General features: G+C 42.2%; 1 protein-coding gene across 11 annotated transcripts in view; it reads left to right on the top strand.

Moving 5' to 3' along the window:
* CEPT1 (choline/ethanolamine phosphotransferase 1) overlaps positions 1-13,934 on the top strand; it is a 44,282-nt gene that overhangs the window by 435 nt on the left and 29,913 nt on the right. For 6 of the 11 annotated variants that reach the window (XM_037885100.2, XM_037885097.2, XM_043533834.1 and 3 more), the window contains exons 2-4: positions 1,476-1,881; positions 6,534-6,681; positions 9,086-9,227. In XM_037885100.2, the coding sequence (XP_037741028.1) occupies positions 1,543-1,881; positions 6,534-6,681; positions 9,086-9,227 (629 nt within the window). In that variant the 5' untranslated portion in view covers positions 1,476-1,542. Of the gene's footprint in view, positions 1-446; positions 468-1,471; positions 1,882-6,533; positions 6,682-9,085; positions 9,228-13,934 lie in introns of those variants that run through there. The other 5 variants (XM_037885099.2, XM_037885101.2, XM_043533831.1 and 2 more) reach the window with 3 other exon arrangements.

Genomic DNA, 13,934 nt, shown 5'->3' with positions numbered 1-13,934 from the left:
CCCAGGCGACCTAATGTCGCCGAAAGTCCTGCGGGCTCTGAGCTACTCGGCGGTCTCGTGGCTTGTGGCAGCTTAAAAAGCCCAGTTGCATTTAGACGTCTCAGTAGGGAACCCTTCTGATTCCCGCCCCCCCCCCCCCCCCCCCAAATATCAACTTTCTTTCTTCCAGGCTCCCAGGGGTTTGCTGTTACCGTCCCCAACTTGCATTCCTGCAAATTCTCTCTCCAAATTTAATCCACTAATACGCTAGCTGGAGGTGCCTCCTAGAGTAAGCAACAATGAACTAATGCAGACTAACCCATTTATTTGAGCATCAGCTTTGCTCAGATAAAGGGGTTAGTCTCTGAGGTGCCACAAGTCCTCCTGGTCTTTTTGCGGATACAGACTGACACGGCTGCTCCTCTGAAAAATGAACTACTGGACAGTGTTGGGGCTTGTGTGATCTTTAGGCTGTAGCGTTAACCCAGGTAGGCGCAGTCCAAAAAGACCATTCTGCTTCAAATCGCATTCCAGTTTCTATTGCAACTGGAAAAGCTGGAACCACATTGGAGGCTTACATGAAATGTTGGAAGTGTTCAGTGATTTGTGGAAATCTTAATTCTGTTCCATTCTGTGTGGCTTCTTATACTGTCCTCCTCATCCCAGCATTCAACGAATTCAGATACTTGACACCTTGTCCTCCTCACAGGAGGAGAGCTGACTACACAACATAGTGTTTGGGTAGGGTTTTATTTTGTTTTTAAATGTACATGCTAACCTATATTAGAGAAGGCAATTTTAAAGAAGTGGGACTTGTACTTGGCTCAGAAGATGGTTAGGTTTGTGATGGTCTTTGGTTTCTGATGCATATCAGTGGTGTATATTTCCACTGGAGCTAGAAATGAGGCTAAGGGCAGCGGTATATTTGCCAAGAGAGGCAACAAGGGGTGAAAGCTAGTGCTACTTGTGGTTATAATTTTTTTTTTTATGTGCTCACATGTTCATTAGTAGCTGAACAGAAATGACACTTCCATTCCCCTCAAAAATTCCTCTCTGCAAATGCCTCTGAACATTGAATCATAGAATCATAGAATCATAGAATATCAGGGTTGGAAGGGACCCCAGAAGGTCATCTAGTCCAACCCCCTGCTCAAAGCAGGACCAAGTCCCAGTTAAATCATCCCAGCCAGGGCTTTGTCAAGCCTGACCTTAAAAACCTGTAAGGAAGGAGATTCTACCACCTCCCTAGGTAACGCATTCCAGTGTTTCACCACCCTCTTAGTGAAAAAGTTTTTCCTAATATCCAATCTAAACCTCCCCCATTGCAACTTGAGACCATTACTCCTCGTTCTGTCACGTAGGACACATTTGGTTTGCAACTGGCCTGGGCTGTCAAATGTGAGACTTACAATAGTGTTACACTTAGAGGTTGAACGCTACTGAGTTATGCACATTTTCTTAATCTTAAATATGTCTAAATTCCTTTCATGTTCCAGGTAGATCTGGATCTTAATACTTCACAACTGTAACCTGCCAAATAAAAATTCCAAGGCTAACCAATCCATGAGTGGGCATCGATCCTCAAGGAAGCGATGTGGAGAGTCACGCATAGAATCCCCTATGGATTGTGGTCATGTTCCTGCTACAGTGTGTGTGTTACGCAAATTGGTTCAGTTGCCTACACCACCGTTGTCAAAGCATCAGCTAAAGCGGTTAGAAGAACACAAATATCAGAGTGCTGGACAGTCCTTGCTTGAGCCACTAATGCAAGGTTACTGGGAATGGCTAGTTGGAAGAATTCCAGCCTGGATTGCCCCAAATCTGATCACCATTACTGGACTGTTAATAAACATATGTACAACAGTAATATTAGTGTATTACTGCCCAACAGCTGCAGAGCAGGTAAGAGATGGGCTTCTAACTATGACAGATTTCATATTTAATGTGAGTAGCATGAAGCCAACATTATTTTGGCTGTGTTCTTGTGTTTGGGGAAGAGGTTGTGTTGCACTGAGTGATCCACAATTCTTATTTTGAGCTGTTCTGTGAACACAAATGCTTTGTGGGCGGGGGTGAGGGTCTTAAAGAGGTCTTCCTACTTGCAAGCATTTGTGTGTAGGAAAACATAAGTGGATTTCCGCGTTGGCACTTCCTGGAGAAAACAGCTGGGTTCTGCTGCTCACTAGTTACGCTGGGGCAAGTGGAAGTGATGTCAAGGGCCAACATTCACTAACATTGTGTTGTCTGGCTCTGCCCAAATACATGTGAAACATTCAGTCAAGGAACATGTAATAGCACAATAGACTGGAAAGGGAGCTCAAGCTATTCTGGTAGCAATTGTATGGGGGCTGCTGCAGACAGAAAGGAGTTGGTTTGGATCCTCACAAGAAGCTGCTGAGTTCCTATGGAAGCTTTGAGAAAAGGAAGCTGGAGCTATCCTGTCTTGGCATTGCATGTATAGTTACCACTTATTTTTTACTACTTGTGATTGTACTGTGGTCACCTGAAGCTCTGTGTAGACTAAAGTTTCTTGTTGTTGTTGTTCAAACTGAATTGATAAGTAGGTCTGATGCTTCTTGGTGCACGCAGACCTGTGAGTCACCTCATTACTACCTGCCTAATGCTGGAGGCAGTCTTGTCTGTGCTAGTTGGGTGATAGCTCCCTAACACAACCAGCCTGTCAGCCACTCAGGCACTCTCCCATGGGCTACACCAGCCCTAGCTTTGCCTTGTAGGTTGACAATAGATGCACAGCAGCCCCTGACTCCCTTTGAAGTGTTGCCCTGTGGTATCCAGCCCTAATCACCCAGTGTACCACAGTTTTACCATAGACTACTGCTCCTGTATTATGCACAGTACTCAAGTTCAATTATAAAATAAAACTTTGTTTTTATTTGAATCTATTTTCTTTGTTCCCAGAACATCATTCTGGAGCCTAAACTTAACTAACAAGTTATCCTTGTATCTGAAGAAGCTTACCTCAAAGTTCTTTCCAGCATTTTCAACCAAACTTGCCTGAGAATCCCTTTTTCATTAAGCAAACTTTGCAGTCAGTTTACTTCCTCGGTGAGGGATGCCAGGGTGTCTTTCTGCATACCCATGTATACCAGAACAGGCCTTTTGATATCCAACTGGAAATAAGTTGGTTTGAAAAACACTAACAGTAGAGCAGCTCCACTGGTGTTAGCAATGTATGGAGGGCTGTTACATGCTTAGAAGGGGTCGGTCTAAGAAGACATGCTTAAAGTATTGGCATCTGCCTGCAGCCCTTCTTGCTATTATCACCAGAGGAGGCACACTCTTTGGAAAGAAGTCTAGGGTGTTAAGGTGGTAAATGCTGCTTTAACTTTGTTCCCCTTATGTATTTCCACAGTCTAGTTACACAATCACATACTCCTTCTCAAATAATACAACACATTATAAAACTTGTTCTACAATATAAACTGCAGTCTGTTGTAGTACAGTATAATACTTACTCCTGGGGGAATTCTGCACATGTGCAGAATTCATGTCCCCCACAGATTTCTGTGCTTCCCTACAGAAAAATGACTTTGACAGGGAAGTAAAGGGAAGCTGCAAGAGCAGTACCGCACCACTTCCTAGCAGTGCAGGTACATCGTTTCAGGTACCTGGAGCAGCTGGTGGAGAGGTAAATCACTGCGGGGCTGGGGACACTCCAGCAAGTGACTCCTACCTTGAACCAGCTGTTGGGCTGGGCTGGAGGCAGGAGAGGACGAGACTTCCTCCTCCTCTGCAAGGAGTAGCTAAGGCTGTGTCAGACCCACCTCCAGAGACCTCTGTCAGCTGCAGGGAGCTCAGCATCTTCCCCTGCTTCCTGCCCCCATCATTCCTCTGCTGTGGTAGGGGGAGGGGGCACTGTATGGTGAGCTGCCCCCCCACCCCCCATCCACCAACCCCTATACCCAGCCACCACTGCCAAGCCTCATCTGGTATGTCCAGAACCTCCCTAGCCCTCCATACCTGAACCTCAGCCCCTGCATCTGGAGCCCACCTGCTTCCAGAACCCCCACCCCAAACTGAGCTCCCTGCACTCAACCCCCCATCCCCAGCATCTCTCTGAGCCCACACATCCAGACCCCCCATGCCACTGACACCCCCCCCCCCCATGAGCTGCCCCCAGACCTCCACACCACCAAGCCCCGCTTCACCCAACTCCTCCGCTGATTCCCCAGCCACCTTCACCTGGAAGCCTCTGCAGAGTCCCATTGCCCTGGGGCCCCCTGTCCCACAAGCCTCTGTGCATTCATATCCTCCCCACACCTAGACATTGTCCTCCTTCCCCACCCCGAGCTGCTTGCACCCAGACTATTCCACACAGAATCCTCTCACCCCACACCTGGATTCCGCCCACACTGAGCCCCTCCATGCTTGGATCCTGCCTGGTTGAGCATACCTGCCCCACACCTGGTGCAGAGGGGCAGGGCTCCAGGGTGTTTCTGGGGCAGGCACAGCCCTTGTGCTGTGTCAGGGTAGGGTGCAGCCTCGCTGCTGAGTCTGTGTCCTGGGATGGGGGTGGGGCTGCAGGGTGATCATCCACCTTCGTGCAGCCAGCAGCCTCTGTGCCCCACTGCCATGCTGGAGCTTCTGCACTTATTTATTGACAAATAAAACCTGCACATTTTAAAATAGTGTGCAGATTTTTTTAGTTTTTTTTGGTAGAGAATGCCCTCAGGAGTATACAGTATACTGTGTACAACAAAGTTCATGAAAGAGACAAGGTGGGTGGGGTAATATTTTTTATTGGACCAACTTCTGTTGGTGAGAGAGAGAAGCTTTTGAGCTACACAGAGCTCTTCATCAGGTCTCGGAAAGGTATTTAGGGTGTCAGAGCTAAAAACAAGATCTAACAGTTTTTAGCATAAGTAGTTAGCATGTATTCTAAGGGACCATTCAAGGTGAAGTTAATGAAAGTCACTTGTATGAAAATACACAGTAAAACATGCTTGGACAACATATGTAATACTGAGTAGTGATAGTCAAAAGTACAAGCTGGCAGAAAGGGGTTTACGATTAAAATAACTTTCAATACCTCTTTCCATATTAGGTGTGCCTTGGTAATAAATTTTACTGTGAATACCTTAATGCTAATTATTTTAACTGGATATAGAAAAACGTGGGTCTCATTAGGAAAAATCTTAATTTTCCATTTAGAAATAGTGTTAGGTGTTTTAAAAAAACTTTCCTTCTTATGTGAAATTCAAATCACATACAATACTTGGATCAAGTAACCTTTGAATATGTTCTCACCACAGTATGAGTATCTACTGCAAGTCCATGTGACTTAAGTTCTCAAGTCATAGATGTTTTTGAAAATCTTACTGTCATCAAACAATATAAAGTTACTACAACTCTAAAGTATATTTAGTTTAGAAGCAAACAGCTAGTGATATTCTACAATAACAAATTAGTGTTCAAAGGGATAACTGTCTCCAATGGGGAAAACTGTTCTGTTATGTGTAGTGCATGGGTACAGACAAAAATTATGAAAATGCATCTCTTAAAGAGAGGAACTTATTTAAAAAAACAAATTATAAGTTGACCTTGAAAATGTATTCCACTGACTGCATCTGATGAAGTGAGCTGTAGCTCACGAAAGCTTATGCTCAAATAAATTTGTTAGTCTCTAAGGTGCCACAAGTCCTCCTTTTCTTTTTGTGAATACAGACTAACATGGCTGCTACTCTGAAACCATTGAAAACAGTGTAAATGTATAGGTTCGTATCCTAAGATTGTAGGAGAGAATTGCATGACAGCGAAGTAATATAAAGACATAAAACTATTGTAATATATGTGCACTAGGAATAGAATGAGGTTTCACCCAGTAAAGTGCAATGCCTCTCAAAGTATTGGATCCATGAGATTTGCTATAGTGTGTAAAACTGGGCTATACCTATATGCCTCCCTTTGTAAAGAATTCTGAGAACCACAGGAGAAGGGGAACTCTAGTACAAAATGTTGTTTATTATTAGCATAACTGGTATTGCAACTGACCTGGGTTTAGTTTTGAGCTTGACATGTAGGTCATGATCCTACCACTGTGAAGGTCATTGCAGGATTGGGGGTCTTATTTCATATGTACCAATATTCAAAGAAAAGGCTGTCCCGTGGATGCATGCACAGCTAACTTAAGGCTTGTTTACATGGCCCCAGAGTTTGGACTACAGGGGTGTGAACTACAGTTCATACTAGTGTGCTATGCTATAACTTTCCCGGGTAGACCCTGTGGACATGAACTAAAAGGTACCTAGTTCAGGTTAATTTAGCCCCGTTTGAAAGAAGACTTAATGTGAACTTGGTACCTTTTAGCTTGCAACAGCAGTGTCCACACGAGGGAGTTGGAGTGCAGCATACCAATGTGTTCTGCAGTTCATACCCCTGTAGTACAAACTCTCAAAAATGTATTCATGAGTATTTTCAGGTACTGCAAATCAGAATTATTTTGGTATGAGAATAAAGATCTGTTTAAGGTGTTTCAAATCTTTGTTAATCTTTTACTGACCACCTTATTTATTATTTATTTATTTTTCTCTTAGGCACCTCCATGGGCATATTTTGCTTGTGCATGTGGCCTTTTCATTTACCAGTCTTTGGACGCTATAGATGGAAAACAAGCAAGAAGAACCAATAGTAGTACTCCTCTGGGAGAACTTTTTGACCATGGTTGTGATTCACTGTCCACAGGTATTGTCACTTGTAACTGGAAGATAATGGTTAAATAAATTTATTTATATTTTGGAGATATTCCTAATAATAAACTAGAATATAGAAAGAAAAACCTTTGTCAGGCATGCTGTTGAAGAGATGAGCAATTTGATGCTATTGTTATATTGCCAAATAAATCTTCTTTTGGTTGTGTGGGTTTTTGGGTTTTTTTTTTTTCTTTTGTTCTTTTTAAGCAGAACATAAATCTGACTAGTTTGGTGTTACACTGACACTAGGGGAATTTAGGCCCTGATTCAGCAAGATACTTAAGAATCTGTAAAGCTCTAAGCATGAGTAGTTCTGTTGATGTCATGGGATCTACACATGTGGCTTGCTAAATTTGAGCCTAATTTAGTAACTTTACCTAGCTTACATTTAAAGTACAAAGAACGCTTCTATAGTTTATACTTAATTAAAACAATTTTAAAGTCAAATTTTGAACCTAAAGTATGTGACACTGGGAGTCCAAATTCAGCCCTGACTCTGTTGAAAGCAGAGGTAACTTTAACCCTGTTTGTTCAATGAATGATTCAGATTCTTTTTGTTTGGGTACTTAGAACACAGTTTATGAGACTCTAATATTAAATTTTTGATGGATCACTCATTTTGTAATTTTAGATTTATAGAATGCATAGTTTACTCCTGAGGGCATTCTGTGCCAAAAAAGTTAAATGCTGTGCACAATATTTTAAAATTATGCAAATTTTATTTGTCAAATAAATGTGGAGGCTCCAGCATGGCATTGGGGAGCGCAGGCCACTGGCTACACAGAGGTGGGAGATCGCTGTGCAGCTCCTTCCCAGGACACAGACTCGGCAGTGAGGCTGTACCCAACCCTGACACAGCACCAAGACTGGGCCTGCCCCAGAAACACCCAAGGGCCCTGTCCCTCCATGCCAGGTGCAGCAGGCGTGGACAGGCAGGCTCAGCAAGGCAGGATCCAAGTGTGGAGGGATCCAGGTGTTAGTTGAGAGGGTTCTGTGTGGGGCAGTCTGGGTGTGGGGGGGTCAGTGGGTGATCTGGGTGCAGGGGGGGATCTGGATGCACAGGGGCTTGTTTGGGGAGGGGGGGAAGGTTCTGGGTGCAATGATAATGGGACTCTGCAGGGGGGTCCAGGTCAAGATGGCTATGGCTCAGTGGGGGAGGCCAGTGTGGGGAAATGGGGATCCAGGTGCAGCTAGTTGGGGTTCAGGGGGCTGGGGATCCAGGTATGGGTTGCTTGTTGGGGTGCTCCAGGTGCATGGGGAGTGAGGCTCATTGGCGTGGTTCTGAGTGTGGGGGGAGTGAGGCTTGGTGGGAGGGTGTGGGTATGAGGGGGTCTGGATGCATGGGGGTTGGGCAGAAGGGGGAGCAGCTCCCTGTACAGGGATCCCTCCCCTTGCAGCTGAGGAGCGATGGGTGCAGGAAGTGTGTGTGGGAGTCTTCAGAGATTCCTGCAGCTGGGGGAGAAATCTGGGGTTGGGTCTGACCCGGCCCCAGATGCCATGCAGGGGAAGAGGAAGTCCTGTCCTCTCCAGCCTAGCCGGGACTAGCAGCTGAGCCTGGTGCAGGGTAAGAGCCACCAGCCGGGTCTTCCCCAGTGGGGCAGGGGCTTGAACAGTGATTTACCTCTCTGCGGGCTGCCCTGGGCACCCAAAACGTACTGCTTGGGAAGGTTGCATGACCACTCTCGTGGCTTCCCTTTGTTTCCCCATAAGTCATTTTTCTGCAGGGAAGCAAAGAAATCTGCGGGCGACATAAATTCTGCGCATGCACAGTGGCGTAGAATTCCCCCAGGAGTAATAGTTGCCTTTTTTTGTAATTTGCACATGAGAAAACTTGGGAATTTCTTTTAATGAAAGTCGCCGTGAAAGAAAATGGCAAACTTGAACAAAAGTAAACAAAAACAAGGAAATACCAAATTAAGAGCCTGATCCCATAAATTGCTGAGAATCTCTTTTTAGAAAGTGCTGTGCCCTCTCTCAGCTCCCATTGACTTCAGTAGGAAGGGTGCCTTTTGCAATGGGTACCCTCTGCAAACTCTCTCTTAGCTGCTGCTCTGCAAATCTGTTGTGATGAGATATTTCAAGATTAAGATTTTTGCAGAGGTATTGTAGTTCACAGTAATGTATAATCAACAGCATCTCAGCAGTCACCCTGTGACTTTGAGCACCCTCATTGAACAGCAGTAATAGTTCAAGAAATGCAAATATTTCATTGCTTTGTTTTTGTTTGTGATTTATAATCTTTGTTAAAAGTCTTTACTATATAATGTAGCGATTTACTGTAATCTCACTGTGCCTCTTTCTCTGGGTCCTTTGCTAGAATTCTGTCTCCTGTATAGTTTTGTAAAGACTTCTTTGTACATTTTTTTTTTTTTTTTTTTGTCTGATTTCTTCTGCAGTCTTTGTGGTTTTGGGAACTTGTATTGCTGTGCAGCTGGGGACGAATCCTGACTGGATGTTCTTTTGTTGTTTTGCTGGGACATTCATGTTTTATTGTGCACACTGGCAGACATACGTCTCTGGAACCTTGCGCTTTGGAATGTAAGTAACTCAGTTGAAAGTAAAACAGTAAACAGTGAAGTCAGTTTTCTGTTCAATGTATGTCCTGTACTAAAATTCTTAGATTAGTAAAAGGTGGATATGTGTGTACAGATACATATACATACATTCACACACTTTTATTACCTGTGATGACTACTATATATTGGAGCCACTGCTTACAAAAATAACACTAAATTTTTGAGCCTCTTGTTATCAGGAGAAGAAAAACTTTTGCCCTTTGAAATAATTGTTAATAGCTTCTGATGTGAATTAAACACAAAAATGTCTATTTAGCTAGATGGCAATGTGACTTCAGTTATGCAGTCATCACTATGTGTCTGGAAAAATCAACCACAGCATTTGCACAACAGTTGATTTTTGCAAGATGTGCATGTTTATTCCCTGAGCATTGATCTTAAATAAGATTTACTTAATTCTTAATAGAATGTGGTGAGGTTTTTTTGATGTGGAAAATTAATATAAATTGACATTTTCCCCCTACAATCTGAAGCCCTGACCCTGCATTGGGGTCTGTATTAACAGATCCCAAGTGCTTGTGAGAAGTCTGACTCTGGGAGTGAAATTTTGGCCTTATTAAAATCAATTACAAAACTTCCATTGATTTAAAGGGGGGGGCTGGTGTGGCAGGATTTCACCTAGAAGACTAGGATATTAAGTTCTGATGCAAGATCAAGTCCCTAATCAATGGCTGTTGTGTAATCCTATTGGCTCTAAAGTGTCCTCAAAATATAATATTTATATTACTGGTAATATCTACATATGTATGAAGTCCATCTGCTAAGTATATTTCAAATGAGGTTAAGCAGCATATTGAAAGATGCTCTCTGTGCTGAAGAAGAATCATATTTTTTGAACATTTCTAGACACTTGATATTCTATTAATTTGTGGTGTTTTCCAGCTTTAAGGTACGTGCAAGGTACAAACATTATTCATTAAATGGTCAGTCAACAGGTTTCTGGGTATTGTAAAATTTTATCAAACTAAAATCAAGTTCTGGAACTTTTGGCTGAAATAGCCCTTTATGGAGAAATTTAATATTCATTGAGCTTACCTGATAAGTCTCATTTGGTTAGCTCCATTGAGTAGATTTCTGAATAGCCAATATTCAGTGATCCCATAAAAATCAAGGGTCAGACTCTAATCTCAATCACATAAATCCGGAGCAACTTTAGCAACCTCATTGGCGTCTTTTGAGATTCATGTTGTAACCGATTGAAAATTTGGTCCCAGTTCCTGGACTTCTCCACATAAGACTTTTGCCCATAATGTTAGGTCCTTGTTCTTTCAGAACACAGTAAGAGCTCTACCCTGGGACGGGCCAAGCACCTTCAGCTCCCATTGAAGTCCAGTGAGCGTTGAGGACAATCAGCTCCCTGCAGAGACCGTCCCAAAGAGCCTGATTTTTATAGAGGCCTCAGCATGTGCTTAAATGTTAAAGGTGCAAATGATATTTACATCTCAAACTATTTGATTTCCAGGTGCAGTCAGAGAAGTAGCCATGTAAATATTCTCATTTCCACATATTAATTTTTAAGATCCCTTTCACTGGGATCAATGCACCAAAACTTGTCTCTAATTTTACAGATGCCATGTTTCAAATCTAATTCTACAGGAACCTCACTGTTAAAATGAAAAATTATCAGTATTTTCTGATAAATCAATATTTATAATACATCTGAAAGGTCATACTAAATGTCATACTTGTAATAGTGAGCACATAATATAGTTGTATCAGATCCGCATTTGTATAATGAACTCATTCTTTTAACCAGTCCCACGGTCATAAGGCTAATCGGCTTACGACAAACTCTCATTAATGTCTGCCACAAAAACCTGAGAATGAATATTAGGAAAGAAGACAATAAGCCGTGCTAAATATTAGTTTGTCTCTGAAGCTTTCTCTTTACCAATGTTTGCACTATAAGACTTATTCTGCCTATCGCCTGAGACTTGAAGATATAGGTACCTATACATTCCAAATAGATGTTGGTAGCTCTCATTGGCTGCTTCCCCTTGGATGACTTGGCACTTCTGTTCTACAGTAACAAAGGCTATTTTTGTTGCGGCTTTGGTAGTAAAGAATTATTTTGTTACCTGACATGTTAACAGCCAACAAAGTCAGTGGATATTTTGGATTTAATTGGAAATTAAAATTTGAATATGAGAAGTATAGCTGAAGCTTTAGAGTAAATTTGATGCTTTTATTTGTCAAATTACAAAATTAGTTCCCAAAGGGAAATGGCAATATAACTGGACCTGTGTAGTGCATTCACTAGAAATCTGACTTGATATTTTTATTCAAATACAGAGCTCCTATTCAAGGGTTACATAAATTGAAAATGGGCTATTCAGCTGTAAATGAAAGGTAATGGTAAATGAGTGAGTTGGGGAAGGTAGGCTACAAAATACCCCAGCGATCTGTTACATTATTAAGATGTTACAGTAGCTGTGAAAGAAGAAGTAAACACGATGATGAAATAAAATGTGGAGACTTATAAACTGATGAAGATATAAACAGAGCTACAGAGGTTAGAAAGATGGGCAGGAAATAAAAGGAGATTCTCTCAGACCTGTTAGATGCATTCTTCTAGATTGAAAGTAATCCCCCAGACAATACATAAGAAGGGCAGTGGAAAGCCGTGATGCTGTAAGAGACTTGAGTGCTAGTTGATAGCAGATAGCCTCTCAATACCATGGTAGACTGAATACAGAGAAGTATCAAAGAACAAGGAGTTGATGAGCACTTTGAATATGGTTGTGATAAGACTACATCCACAATATTGCAGTCAGTCGTGGACTCCACAATACCAGAAATTATTTTCTCTGGAGTCTCGACCTTGACTGAGAAATTTGGCCCTTGACAAAAAATAGACTATCCCTGGCATAGATCTGACCTGCTGGAATCTTCTGAAAGTGTTCATCGCTGTAAGCCATGAGGTGGATTTAGTAAACGTACGTATCTTTCAAAAGCATTTGACAGCTTTCCACATCAGAGCTTCTTGGCTATGGAAGAGTAACAGAAAAGAAGATAAGACATTGTACTGGATAAAAAATTGGCATTAAGATCAGGAAGTATGCCCTGTGCATAGAGGGAAATGCTACATGTTGAAAATGTGATCTGAGTGGAGGACCCCTGGGACCAGTTTTAGGATTCGAGTTCATTAAATGGCAGCAGCCCCTATATTTATGTTGTCTAACCCTTTACATTATAAAAACTATTCTAACCACTTCTTGAAGAACCCTAACGACTCCATGGTTTGCAGAAAGGAACTTGAAGTTTTGGCAGAGGATTGTCCTGAGGTCAGGAAGGTGCCTTTTGCTGTCACAAGGAATATGTCTTCTAGTTTTTCTGAGTTAGAAGTTGTCAACAACTGCTACTTCCCATCTGGCTTTTTCTCAGTAAAGCTTCCTGGAGGTCGGTCAGGATTCTATTAGTATTGTGCCTGCATCTTTCTGTAGCATGCCACACACAGTTGAACTTCCTGACTGGGCACAGACAGAAAGGATGATCGTTGTTGACCTGCTGCTGCTTTCCATCTCTGTGATGCCTTTGGCAAGGTGTTTTTATCTGGGTACTAAGAGACCATGAGCTAGTCGCCACAAAAAGTGAGACTGATATTAATTCTGTGCCTTTCACAACCTTTGTTATTGATGGAGGCCTCATGAGCTGAGTTGAACCTAAAATTCCAATGTGACACACAGTTCCGGCTACACTGCCTCTCGGAAATAAAGTTCTAAATCTAAAAGTACTTGGCTACATTGTCTGTAAAGTGTGTGTGTGTGCACACAAAAGTAGGAATACGTGGAAATTTGGGCAGAAATGCTTCATTTAAAAAGGAGTTGAAATATAGATTAAGTATCTGGGGAAGAAAGCAAAATCTTGGGATCTGATTCTCTGCAGCAACTAACAGCCGCTTAGAACAGACTTTGCCCCAACCTTGGTATACACTGACGTTTCTGAAGAACTGTCTCTGAGATCAGCAAATTCAGGTGCACAGTAGATTTGTTTGAATCCAGCCTGGATGTGAAGGCTGGTTTATGGAATCCCGAGAAAAACAGGGCACGCTCTCATTGTGAAGTTGCACCTGCTTTATGCTTTTTTCCCTTATGGTGCATCAGCCTCATACAATACCAAGGATATCTTCAGCTTGTACAAGACCTAGGATTGTGGAATATACTAAACTGAGCAACGGTGTCCTGGAAAGTAGTGTCTAATTGAAGTTTTTCTTCAGTTTATACCTGCTGGCAAGGAACTGAGGAAAGCAAAGTAAGCTCTACAAACCTTAGATTGGTACAGAGACCTGTAAGAACAAAGTTCCTTGAATGGAACTGTTTTGTGCCCATACCTTAATTCTTCTGTGCTCCTCGTGTATGGCTGCTGGCCAACCATAATAATTTTGTTAGCACAAGCTGCAATGAGAAGATACCCCAAAAAGCTTAATTTTCTCCCAAAGAAAATGATCAAACACAATTAAAGTTCAGTTACAATAGAAGTTGTATTAAAATATCGTCCATATTAGCTCACAATTGTGGGTTTTTATCTAACCTAGCCATTCTAATTAAAAACCTGCATTTAGACAGCATATCTGTGCACCAGCATAATCACTGGGACCAACAATGTTCTTAGCATTGCATGTTGTCTTTTGAGGACCCCATTAGAATATTGTCATTTATAAAATTGCTGA

Source organism: Chelonia mydas, chromosome 21 (assembly GCF_015237465.2).
Source record: "Chelonia mydas isolate rCheMyd1 chromosome 21, rCheMyd1.pri.v2, whole genome shotgun sequence".
Lineage (NCBI taxonomy): Eukaryota > Metazoa > Chordata > Testudines > Cheloniidae > Chelonia > Chelonia mydas.
This window is presented reverse-complemented; position numbering and strand designations above follow the sequence as displayed.